The 13,220-nt window shown below is 40.8% G+C and overlaps 2 protein-coding genes across 2 annotated transcripts; both read left to right on the top strand.

Moving 5' to 3' along the window:
- The first annotated feature begins 602 nt into the window (after window positions 1–602).
- Window positions 603–2,468, top strand: LOC116181421 (probable cytochrome P450 303a1). Its single transcript, XM_031501788.1, has 3 exons — window positions 603–1,762; window positions 1,811–1,928; window positions 1,974–2,468. The coding sequence occupies exons 1-3, from the start codon at window positions 738–740 to the stop codon at window positions 2,289–2,291; spliced, it is 1,461 nt and encodes a 486-aa protein (XP_031357648.1). The 5' UTR covers window positions 603–737; the 3' UTR covers window positions 2,292–2,468.
- Window positions 2,469–7,131: 4,663 nt separating this feature from the next.
- On the top strand, window positions 7,132–8,870 carry LOC116181141 (probable cytochrome P450 303a1). The gene is made up of 3 exons (XM_031501417.1): window positions 7,132–8,237; window positions 8,286–8,403; window positions 8,449–8,870. The coding sequence occupies exons 1-3, from the start codon at window positions 7,219–7,221 to the stop codon at window positions 8,764–8,766; spliced, it is 1,455 nt and encodes a 484-aa protein (XP_031357277.1). The 5' UTR covers window positions 7,132–7,218; the 3' UTR covers window positions 8,767–8,870.
- Window positions 8,871–13,220: the final 4,350 nt, after the last annotated feature.

Genomic DNA, 13,220 nt, shown 5'->3' with positions numbered 1-13,220 from the left:
TCACATCGCCAGTAGGTGTTTTTCCGCCCTTTGAGAGTACCTTCTTCCTGTTCCTTTTATAAAAGTACCATGAAGGTTAAAACCAGTCCTCCAACACCTTACTTTGATAAGGGGCACGCCTTTAATCGTCTAATATCCTGCAAAGGTCTTTAAACGACCCTAAGGTCATTTCGCCGTTGCCAACGGTTTCGAAGGAGACCCTCTCTGAAACCCTAATAGCTTTTATATGCCCTTAAGGGCTTTTAAGAGGCACTTAGAGTAGCAAACGGTCCACTAAAGAATCTAAATGATCTCAAAGAGTCATTTAGAAGTTTTATACCACTTTCCTTTCTTTGCAAGACTATAAGTAGCTTTAAGGGTTAACAAAAAAACCTTTTGTGAGTGTTTAAAGACCTAAAAAAGTGTTCAAGAGCTGACCTTAAAGATTTTCCGTATCTTTTAATGTGTCTTCGAAGGCGATTTGTCCAAAATTAATCTTTCTAAAATAGTGCCCTTTTCCTCCAATAAATTTTAAAAATTTTAGTCTGTACCAAAACCTTTATTGCAATAGGCGACAGGAATTTTCGTTTAACGTGGCTGTTAGCTGAGGATGTGGAGGCTGGCCCACGAGCACGTAGCATTTAATCTCATCAATAGGTTAAAGAGGTCTAGTGCTATCTCTAGTGTTTGATTTCTGTCTACATTGGAAAGATTGCTGCATAATATTTGTGTAGTTGGAAGTTGTCTCCCTTAGAAACATGTGGTTCCTTTTGATATTGCTAGTGCTCGTGTTGGTCGCGTACCTGGATACAAGAAAACCCAAAAATTTTCCACCGGGTCCTGCCTGGTTTCCACTTATAGGATGCGCCTGGCAACTGCATCGGCTGCGCAGGAGAATGGGCCACTTGACAAAAGCGTCGCAAGAACTGGCAGCGAAGTATGGGCCTTTGGTCGGGGTGCGCATTGGACGCGAGCGTGCTGTTTTTGTTTATGGATTGCAGGCGATTGAGGAAATGTACACGAGAGACGAGCTCAATGGGAGACCTATCGGCTTATTGTCCACGAGCAGAACCGGCGGCACCCGCAAAGGAATTATATTCACCGACTCGGAGTTTTTTCAAGAGCAAAAAAAGTTCTTGCAAAGAGAATTGAAGCAATCTGGATTTCGTAAGGAGATATTGATGGAAAACATCCAAAGGGAGGTGCGAGCTATAATCGATAACGTCAAAAGGAAGATCAAGGACAATTGTGCTGTTACAAGTGATAGATTGTTTGGAGAGCAACTTCTGCAATCGGTTTGGGTTTTGATGGCAGGCAACGAGAGCCACTTAGACGATCTTGGAGCGAGCGAATTGCACAGAGTAATGGTGGACCTTTCACATAGTACGTCATTGTCTTGCACGGCATTTAGTAATTTTCCGTTTTTAAAATACATTTGTCCTGATTATTGTGGATATAATCCGTACGTCAGAGTTAATAGAACGGTTATAGAATTTTCAAGTAAAATGATACAGGGCTTGAGAAAAACTGGCAGCCCCAACGCAAGTTTAATTCGCGCTTATTTGGAAACGATGGATTCGGTGGGAAAAAGCAATTTCACTATGGATCAATTGATGGGAATATGTTTGGATATATTTACAGGGGGATTTGAGACGACCAACAACACGCTTTGCTTTGCAATGTACTACGTCGTGGTTCATCCAGATTTTCAGACGAAAGCCCAGGATGAACTTGATCGTGTTGTTGGGAGAGAGAGACTACCCACTTTGGAAGACAAACCACAGTAAGTCACTCTTAAAATCGCGAACCTTGCTTTATTTGTCAACTCTAGGTTGCCTTACGTAGAGGCTGTAGTTCTAGAATCCTTGAGGATGTTTACAGGCAGGTCCTTTCTCATACCGAGGAGGGCGATGAAAGACACCACGTTTAACGGCTACTTTATTCCAAAGGTATCCACCTTGGAGTCACCCGATAGATCTCTAAGACTGTTTTAGGATACCGTTCTGTTTGGAAACTCGAGGGGAACGTTCATGGATCCAAATTCCGGATGGCCAAATACAAGTGTCTTCAATCCCGAACGTTTTATGAAGGACGGTAGCCTAAACGTACCCGACGGTTTTATACCGTTCGGAATAGGGAAGAGAAGATGCCTGGGTGAAGTTTTTGCCAAGGCGAATCTTTTTCTAATTATCGCCGGTCTGCTGCATACGTTCAATTTTAGACCCGTCCCGGGCGATCCACCGCACTTTGAGGTTATGGAGGGCCTTACTGCAGGAGTCAAGCCCTTCAAAATGATCGTTAGCTTAAGATAATTAATGTGTTGCTCCACTCTGTAAATATGCATCAGATGTTTGTAAATTAGTTTCAAGGGCCTCTAGGATCCTTTAGTCTAAAAGCTTAGTTGGGGTCAACAATGCCTCCCAGAGCAAAGTTTTTGATTCTTTTTCTATCCAATAAAAGTCTTTAGGAAAATTAAAGGGCATTTCTCACATTGGGTTTTATTGGTCTTTAAAGGTATTTAAGACTTAAGTCACCAAATGTTTACTATGGCTTTCACAGTCTTTTGGTGGTCCAGTTAACTTTTAACAAGCCTTTAAGAGTCCTTAAAGACCTTTAAAGGATTTTTATAGCAATACAGTTAGTTTAATAATTGTTTCGTGAAAATAAATATACGTTACATTGGCGCCAGGGCCGCCAGGTGTGGGGAATAATGAAGACCCTCGACGAATTATCCTACAGGACAGGATTCGCACGCAGAATATTAGAAAAATTTGAAAGTGCAATTGGAACAACATTTAGAAGTACGATCCAGAAATACCGAGAGAAGTTCGAGAAATAGGAAGTATGTCAGTTAGTGTTTGCGAAGAGCAAGTTCAATATATTGCTTTAGAGCCTCCCAGACCAGGATTGCGATTAGCGACCTCCCTTTTTGATGGAAGTGAGAGACACCTCTTCGTACATCATGTACTCTTGGTAGCCAGAAACATTGTACAAGAGTTTTCAAGCAAATGCCACGTATATTAGGAACAGAAAAACTTCCTCGTGTATTATATTCTCCTGATACTGAATTGGCAAAAGTTTAATCCGAACTATAGCGTTGAAATAATCTTCATAGTTCTAAAAAGAAAGCTCTTCCTTCATCATGTTCTCCTGGTAGCCAAAAAAATTGTTCAAGAGCTTGCCAACAAATTCCACGTGTATTAGGAATAGAAAGACTTTCTCGTGTATTATATTCTCCTGATACAGAATTGAAAAAATTTAATTTGAGCTATTATAGCGTTGAAATAATTCTCATAGATTCTAGAAAAAAAAACCTATCTTTCTTCATCATGTTTCTCCTTGGTAGCCAGAAAAATTGTACAAGAATGTGCCAAACAAATAATTCATATACCAATAATTCTAGTAAAATACCTCTTCGCTTCATCATGTTCTCCTGGTAGCCATAAAAAATTGTACAAAGGTTTGCCAACAAATGCCACGTATATTAGGAACAGAAAGACCTCTTTCGTGTGTTATATTCTCCTGATAAGAATTGGCAAAATTTAATCCGAACTAAAGCGTTGAAACAATCTTCATAATTTCTAGTAAAATACCTCTTCCTTCATCATGTTCTCCTGGTAGCCAAAAAAATTGTTCAAGAGCTTGCCAACAAATTCCACGTGTATTAGGAATAGAAAGACTTTCTCGTGTATTATATTCTCCTGATACAGAATTGAAAAAATTTAATTTGAGCTATTATAGCGTTGAAATAATTCTTATTATTATTATTATTCTCCTGATACAGAATTGGCAAAAATTTAATCCGAACTAAAGCGTTGAAATAATTGTCATTGTTCTAGAAAGAACCTCTTCCTTTATCGTGTTCTCCTGGTAGCCAGAAAAATTGTACAAGGGTTTGCTAACAAATGCCACGTGTATCAGAAACAGAAAAACCTCTTCGTGTATTACATTCTCCTGATACAAATTGAAAAAATTTAATCCGAACTAAAACGTTCAAATAATTCATATACCAATATTCTAGTAAAATACCTCTTCGTTCATCATGCTCCTGTAGCAAAAAAATTTGTACAAAGAGTTTGCACAACAATGCCACGTATATTAGGAACAGAAAGACCTCTTCGTATTATATTTCTCCTGATACAGAATTGGCAAAAATTTAATCTGAACTAAAGCGTTGAAACAATTCTCATAATTCTTAGTAAAATACCTCTTCGTTCATCTTGTTCTCCTGGTAGCCAGCAAAATTCTACAAGAGTTTGCCAACAAATGTCACGTGTATTAGGAACAAAAAACCTTCTCGTGTATTATATTCTTCCTGATACAGAATTGGAAAAATTTAATTTGAGCTATAGCGTTGAAATAATTCTTCTTCTTATTATTATTCTCCTAATACAGAATTGAAAAAATTTAATCCGAACTAAAACGTTCAAATAATTCATATACCAATATTCTAGTAAAATACCTCTTCGTTCATCATGTTCTCCTGGTAGCCAGAAAAAATTGTACAAGAGTTTGCCAACAAATGCCACGTGTATTAGGGACAGAAAGACCTCTTCGTATATTATATTCTCCTGATACAGAATTGGCAAAAATTTAATCTGAACTATAGCGTTGAAATAATTATCATAGTTCTAGAAAAAACCTCTTTCTACATCATGTTCTCCTGGTAGCCAGAAAAGTTTTACAAGAGCTTTCCAACAACTGTCACGTATATTTGGAACAGAAAGACCTCTTCGTGTATTATATTTTCCTGATACAGAATTGGCCAAAATTTAATCTGAACTATAGCATTGAAATACTTATCATAGTTCTAGAAATAAACCTCTTTCTTCATCATGTTCTCCTGGTAACCAGAAAAGTTTTACAAGAGTTTTCCAAAAACTGTCACGTGTATTAGAAACAGATAGACCTCCTCGTGTATTATATTCTCCTGATACAGATTTGGCAAAAATTTAATCCGAACTAAAGTATTGAAATAATTCTAGAAAAAACCTCTTCGCTCATCATGTTCTCCTGATAGCCAGAAAAATTGTACAAGAGTTTGCAAACAAATGCCACGTATATTAGGAACAGAAAGACATCCTCGTGTCTTATATTCTCCTGATACAGAATTGGCAAAAACTAAATCCGAACTGAAGCTGAAGTTGAAATAATTCTCATAAGAAAAACACCCCTCCGTTCATCATGTTCTTCTGGTAGGAGTTACTGTTTCAAGGACCGCCAATAGTTTATAAGAGCTACCAAGGGCCTTCAAAGACGTAAAAGGATTTATCGCAGCGATTAAGAATCAATAATTGTTTCCATAAGCATCAAAGAGCACGAGAAAAACCGAATAGGGACTTATTTTCGAACGCAAATCACCTCGATTGGCGTGCCCTAACAACCTAAAATAAAAAACCAGCATTTCCGTCACGTGATCGGCTCTATTCAGAATGGAAGGGAACTTTTCGGTCCCAAGAGATCGTGGCTCGCATTCCGCAATATGTTTCTGGTGACCGCTTGTTATCGCCAGACGTACTTTCGTTCACGTTCGATATGAAGCGGTACAAGTGGAAATATCCATATATTGACCAAAATACAAATCTGAAAACCAAATTTTTTTAATTGTGCATTAAATACGGACTTGGGGTCTTTGAAAGATGGTGCTGGCTCATTATTAGATTTGATAGGATGTTGAAAAAAAACATGGCGGCAGCCGAAGTATGCCGAACCCGCTTTCGGCACAATCCGGGTTACTTCGGCTCGTTCGACAATGGCTGGTCAAACCGAAAGCGGGTTCGGCACAAATCGGACCGGTTCCCTCGTGTTTTTTTTTTGGCTTTACTTAGGAGAGAGAGTCGGGTTGGGCCGAACTCACCTTCGTCTCGCTCATCACTGGTTATGCAAGCCGAAAGCGGATTCGGAACAAATCGCACCAATTTCTTCTAGTAGAGCGTCAAAACACTGAGGTAACCTAGATGGTGCTGAAATCTATTTATTCGATTTGCAGATAAATGCAGATTAGTACTCTGAAGGAGACTAAACCGTTCAATTCGAATATGAAAGCGAAACAAAATGCAATCCAGGATCGAAATACAGTTTGGATTACACGCTACAAGTACGATAACACTTTCCCAGCAATTAATGACTAATAAATAATACAGGGTTAAAATGTTCCTTGAAGAGGACATTAGCTAATTATTTTAATTCCAGCGTAACTAGTTATTCGGATTTACCCAATTAAAAGTTGACCTTGAGTGCCTTCAAAAGCCTTTAAGGCCGTTGAAGGGTCCCCAGCCAAAAATAATAAAATTCCCTTGAGGTGTTACAACCTTTTCTGAATCCTAAGTATCTTTGAATTGTTTTTCAGGGCTTTTAAGAGACCTCAACAGTCGCAAATGGTTTTCAAAAAAGTCAACGAGCGTGAATAGATCTCCAATAGTACCTAGTTGAGATTCTCCTTTTTATTTGAGAGATTTTGAGGAGTTTTAAGGGTTAATAAAAAATTACTCTTGAAGAGTGTTAAGAGATATTACGATGACGTTAGTGTTTAAAATCCTTTAAAAGAATTCAAGACCATCAAAGCGCTTTTACGGGCGCCTTTGACCAAATTAAGTTAAAATTTAAATTTTTAAATTTTGGAAGCTCTACAAACCTTTATCAATGATAATGGTGACCTTTTCCTCCTCTAAATTTCAGAAATTCTTGTATTTACCAAAACGGTGCACGATAAGAAGAATTTTTCTTCCTCGACTGACTGCCGGTTGCGGATGTGAAGTATCCAACTGGGCTGGAACCATGGTTGCCTAATTAAGAATCCCATTTTGAGGTTAAAGACCCTAGAAATTAAAAGGTTACAGAGGTCTCCGCTGTATTTATTGTTTGTGTTTGTATGTCTACATTACAAAGATCGCCGATTAGCACAATCGGTGGGCAGTTAGAAGTTCGACCACTTGTAAACATGTGGTTTATTTTGATATTGCTAGTGCTCGTACTAGTGGCGTACCTGGATACGAGAAAACCCAAAAATTTTCCACTAATTTTAGTCTGTACCAAAACCTTTATTGCAATAGGCGACAGGAATTTTCGTTTAACGTGGCTGTTAGCTGAGGATGTGGAGGCTGGCCCACGAGCACGTAGCATTTAATCTCATCAATAGGTTAAAGAGGTCTAGTGCTATCTCTAGTGTTTGATTTCTGTCTACATTGGAAAGATTGCTGCATAATATTTGTGTAGTTGGAAGTTGTCTCCCTTAGAAACATGTGGTTCCTTTTGATATTGCTAGTGCTCGTGTTGGTCGCGTATCTGGATACAAGAAAACCCAAAAATTTTCCACCGGGTCCCGCCTGGTTCCCACTAATAGGATGCGCCTGGCAAGTGCACAAGCTGCACAGGAGAACGGGCAACTTGGCGAAAGCATCGCAGGAACTAGCAGCGATGTATGGACCTTTGGTCGGCCTGCGCATTGGACGCGAGCGTGCGGTTTTTGTTTATGGAAAGCGAGAAATTGAGGAAATGTACACGAGAGACGAGCTCAATGGGAGACCTATCGGCTTATTGTCCACGAGCAGAACCGGCGGCACCCGCAAAGGAATTATATTCACCGACTCGGAGTTTTTCAAAGAGCAAAGGAAGTTCGTGGAGAGACAGCTGAAGCAAACGGGATTTCGTAAGGAGATATTGATGGAAAACGTTCAAAGGGGGATGGGAGCTGTAATCGATACGGTCAAAAGGAAAATCAAGGACAATGGTGCTATCACAAGTGATAGTTTGTTTGGGGAGCAACTTCTGCAAACGGCTTGGGTTTCGATGGCAGGCAACGAGGGTCACTTAGACGATCTTGGAGCGAGCGAATTGCTCAGGGTAATGGAGGAGCTTTTTCGATGTACTTCATTGTCTGGCACGGCGTTTAGTAACTTTCCGTTTTTAAAATACATTTGTCCTGATTACTGTGGGTACAATGCGTACGTGAGAGTTAATAAAGCGGTCATGGAATTTTCAAGCAAAATGATACAGGGCTTGAGAAAAACACACAACTCCAACCGAAGCTTAATTCGCGCGTATTTGGAAAAGATGGGCTCAATGGGAAATTTCAATCAGGATCAATTGATGGCAATATGTTTGGATCTCTTTACGGGGAGCTTTGAGACGAACTACAACACGCTTTGTTTTGCAATGTTCTACATCGTGCTCCACCCGGATCTCCAGACGAAGGCCCAAGATGAAATTGATCGTGTTGTTGGGAGAGAGAGACTACCCACTTTGGAAGACAAACCACGGTAGGTCACCCTTAAAATCGCTAACCTTGTTTTATTTGTCAACTCTAGGTTGCCTTACGTAGAGGCTTTAGCTCTAGAATCCTTGAGGATGTTCGCAGGCAGGTCTTTTATCGTACCAAGGCGAGCGATGAAGGACGCCATGTTTGGCGGCTACTTTATCCCAAAGGTATCCACCTTGGAGGCACCCCAGAGATCTCTAAAACTGTTTTAGGATACCGTTCTGTTCGGAAACTCGAGGGGAACGTTCATGGATCCAAAAGCAGGATGGCGAAATCCAGGTGTCTTTAATCCCGAACGCTTTATCAAGGACGGCGGCCTAAACGTACCCGACGGTTTCATACCGTTCGGAATAGGAAAGAGAAGATGTCTGGGTGAAGTTTTGGCGAAGGCGAATATCTTTATGATTATTGCCGGTCTGCTACAGACGTTTAACTTTAGACCCGTCCCGGGCGCACCTCCGCAATTTGAAATTATAGAGGGCTTCAGTGCAGCGATCAAGCCCTTCAAAATGATCGTTAGCTTAAGATGAGACAAACTAATCTCAAGATTAATCGAGAACAATTTATTGTAGTTGAGGTTTTAAAGAAATGATTATCAAGTCATTAAACATTAAAATATATTCCTTTTAATATTCTTGCGCGCCATCTATGTGTTTCCTCTGGAAATCGGTTTAGTTTAGATGTAGTTGGATGAGTATTTTAGGTTTCATTTACCTTCCCCCTAGAGGTCATCCGCGTGTATCTTTCTGCATATAATTCTATCCCTCATTCTTTAATGTTGTTTTGCGACAACCTGAAAACCTAAAAAATATTCTTAGTGGGTATTATCGTCACAAGAGGCAGAACATGATTACTTCGCCAAGAAGTAAACCCATAGACTACAATGAATACCTCAACAGTATCCACGAGGATACGCTGATAAGCGACGAATTACCTTTTTTTTTAATATAATCATGGGGATGGTGGAATGCCTATGTACACCTCCGCCTGTTTCTATGGCGGAGGTAGTGTGGGCCCCACTAAACCACTTCCCCATTAATAAATCCCAAGGTCGGGGGTTTCGCTAAGTTTGTGCTGGCCTGGCCTCCCTCTCTCTCGTTCGTGTTACATGCGTGATGAACCCGTCTATCATCCTCCACCTACTCTGACTCTGTATCATGCTCTCGATGATAACATCCTCTTCTATCGGGTCCGCCAGCTCCATTATCAGCGTCCATCTACGCATTTCCCATCTCCCACACTCAAAGACTGCGGGTTCTGGAGTGTCTCTATACCTGCAGTCCGCACAGGTGTCGTCCCCCCACATTTTGAATCTGTGTATTTACTCTGCGTTCTCCCCTGTCCTGTTAAGAACTGTGTAGATGGTAGTGCTTTCTCTGATACCATTTCTACTTATCCAGAACTTCCTACGACCCCGTTTCTCCCGCCAGCGAGCCAAGGAGATTTTCCTAGTGGCTCCTTCTGCTCTAGCCTCCGCTTCTATTGTCAGTGGTATTACCTCGGCCACTACACAAACATTTTTGTTACTGACCGTTCTATTAGCCGGGGCTATTCTCAGGGCCATACTTCTCGGCGCCCGCTCCAGGATTCCCCATCCACCTGTAGATGGCTTCCATGGTAGTGTCCATACGGCGTTTCCCCACCTCCAATTCCCTCTCCGTAGCTATCACTGTGAGGCCATCTGCAAAAGCAACCAACTTCACCCCCCTCGGTACCGTCATGCCTACTACTTCATCGTATGCCAAATTCCATAGCAGTGGCCCTAATACCGATCCTTGAGGGACGCCTCCAATTACCTCTATTTCATAACTATTTCCGAACGGGAGTCTTACATTAATTTTTCGCTCTCTTAGTAGCTATACATTAATTTACACATCGTGCTCGGTGCTCCCGTCCTTTCTAGGGCGTCTATTATCACATCCGTAGGTAGATTGGTAAACGCGTTTTGGACGTCCAGAGATGCCATAATAACCACCTCCCTGGTCCGCCACGCACCTGCCTTAGCCCTCGAGCAGGATCGGCTTTAGGCGTAAACGGTGTAACTGTCCGCTTACGACGCAGACAAGTAGGGGGCGCAAAATGACTCGAAACTTAATGACTGCCGAATCACGGATGTAAAACACCGACGGCGTTTTCTATTTTTAAGATCAAACGAACACGATATAACATAAATTGAAAAAATTCCTAATACAGTAACAAATGATGTAGCGAATATTCCAGAAATCCCGATAGATATCGAGGTGCCATGAAAGATCGGCGATAAAAACCAAAGGCGGATGTGATGTAATCTTTCCGGGAAATGCGATGTGTTTTGTTCTAGAATGTTCAAGACCATTCGGGAACACTTGAGAATACCCGAGTTGGCTATATAAGCAAATCGAATTGCGTTTCAGGAAAGTTCCAATTTCAACACCGAAGTAATAAATAGTTCCCACTGTTATAAACTGTGTTAATGTGAGTGATAAATAATATTTGGGTGTTATAAATTAATTCATTTCAACATTGTTATTTATAAATGTATTATTAATTAATTGTAAATAAACAAATCACGTAATTAAATTTACGTTACAATATGGGGCGCAAAATTTAGTGCTTTCTTACACGTAACTTTTGTCTTGAGTCGGTCCTGCCTTCTAGCCGTCTCAACCAGAGTGCTTTTTTCGCCCCCCTTGCTATCACGAAACCGTACTGATTTGGGGAGGCTTTCCAATCACGCCGCAAAAGAAAGGAATAGGCAAAGGAGGGATTTAAACGCGCGGATAGGCAAGGAAGGGTCTTGGATCGCTCGCACAGAAGAAGAAGAAGAAGAAGAAGAAGAAAACAAAAGAAAACCAAAAGATAATGTGATAAATAAAGAAGGGAAACTTCGCAGAAGAAAAAGGGCGGTACATTCTCAACGGAAACGTGAATGGAGACGAAGAGGGAGAATATACTGTAACGGAAATGCTCCAGAATTCTCTGGAATTTTCTACGCGCGCGATAGTGGAATTTGTAGGAACATTCGAGAATGTACTGGACTTACATTGCTTGCGTGTATAAATGGTTGCGGACCGAACATCGCGGCAGTCTACTATCGAACGAGATCGAGTACGGACGAAACATAGAGCGCGAAAATCTGATATAAATTTCGAAGTGTGTGATATAAATAATCGATATAAATTGTACGGTTTTTATAGTGTTTTAGTCTTGTTTAATAAATACTGATATAAATCGAACCCGAATTTATAAATAACGTTACATTGGTGTCAGGAGTGGAATTAATTAAATTAATTAAAAGTAAGATTAAATTAAGTGCTTGTGCTTGTGTATGCCTGTAACAAGATCTGCTGCCGCTAAAATGGAAGAAACGATGCTCAATTTGCTCCAGCAAATCCAAAATGGCCAACAGGGGTTGCAACAAGAAATGAAAAGCACCCAAGAAAATTCTAGAAATATTCAAGAGAAGTTGGAAGAAAATTCTAGAAATTTTGAAGAGAAGTTCGAGAAAATGGAAGAAAATTCTAGAAATATTCAAGAGAAGTTCGAGAAGATGGAGGAAAATTCTAGAAAGATTAATGAAGAAAATTCTAGAAATATTCAAGAGAAGTTTGAGAAGTTGGAAGAAAATTCTAAAAATTTTGAAGAGAAGTTCGAGAAAATGGAAGAAAATTCTAGAAATATTCAAGAGAAGTTCGAAGAAAATTCTAGACATTTTGAAGAGAAGTTCGAGAAAATGGAAGAAAATTCTAGAAAGATTATCGAAGAAAAAGTTGAAGATAGAATTACGGAAGTTTCCAAAACATTTAAAGCAACATTCGTTGAGATTGAGCACAAGTATGAAGAGCTGCGCAAGCAATTCTTGCGACTGACTACGAAAGAGCGTACTAGTAGTGCCCCAGAAACAAATACAAGAGTAGAAGGCGACGTTCAGCAAGCCCGAGTAAAGCCACCTACGTTTGATGGTAAGATTCCTTGGACCTCGTACGTTCGACAGTTTGAAGCAGCGGCTGCGGCAAATAAATGGACTCTTCAAGACAAAACTACAGCCCTGATTCTTGCTCTGAGAGGAGATGCTCTGGATGTGTTGCGGACTATCCCCGAGGATCAACAGAACTTCCAACAAATCGTAGCGCGACTCGAAATGCGATATGGCGATAAACACCTTCAGCAAGTTTACTATGTCCAAGTCAAGAACCGAATGCAGAAACCTGGAGAAAGTTTGCAGGAACTTGAAGCGGACATCGCTAGACTGATTCGATTGGCATACCCTACGGCACCGGAGAAGCTTTCTTGATCAACTGGCTGTACAAACATTTATCGATGCCGTTCGTGATGGAGATGCCCAGCAGGCTTTGAGACTGGCTAGGCACGACAAAATAGAGAAAGCTTTGGCCCATGCGTTAGAATTCGAAGCCGCCAAGAAAGCTAGTCATGGAAGTGCGCGAGTACGTATGGTGGAACCTCGCAGTGAGAGCCGGGTAAGAACCATCGAAGAGGAAGGTGGCTCTGAAAATTTGAAGAAAAGGTCAGTAAAGAAGTGGAAGAAAAGATCAATAAAGCAATACAGTCACTGGCAAAGAAACGTGAACCACGGCGAGATTGGACACGTTCGCCGCAACTGCCAAAAACCATTACAGCAGTCGGAAAACTAAGAAAGTTCGACAGGAAGGGGCTATCCCCGACCTGCAGAAACAAAGCCCCGGTCTGCACTGTAAACATTACGTCGTCTGGAAAAGTTCACAATAATGCAGACGCTTTGTCAAGAAGACCGTGCAAAGACAACTGCACACATTGTTCTAAAATAGAAGACAAGATTGGCCATCTGCGGCGAACAACTGTAGAGAGTGAGGAATGGAAGCCAAGCGAAATCAAAACGGCCCAAGAAAACGACCCAAGTTTAAAAACTGTTCTGAATTGGATGCGCCACGGACAAAGACCAGGCTGGCAAGACATTAGTGCCACAAGTCCTGAAGTAAAGAATTATTGGGGCCAATGGAATAGCCTG

The sequence above is a fragment of the Photinus pyralis genome, unplaced genomic scaffold, assembly GCF_008802855.1.
Source record: "Photinus pyralis isolate 1611_PpyrPB1 unplaced genomic scaffold, Ppyr1.3 Ppyr1.4_LG9, whole genome shotgun sequence".
NCBI lineage: Eukaryota > Metazoa > Arthropoda > Insecta > Coleoptera > Lampyridae > Photinus > Photinus pyralis.
This window is presented reverse-complemented; position numbering and strand designations above follow the sequence as displayed.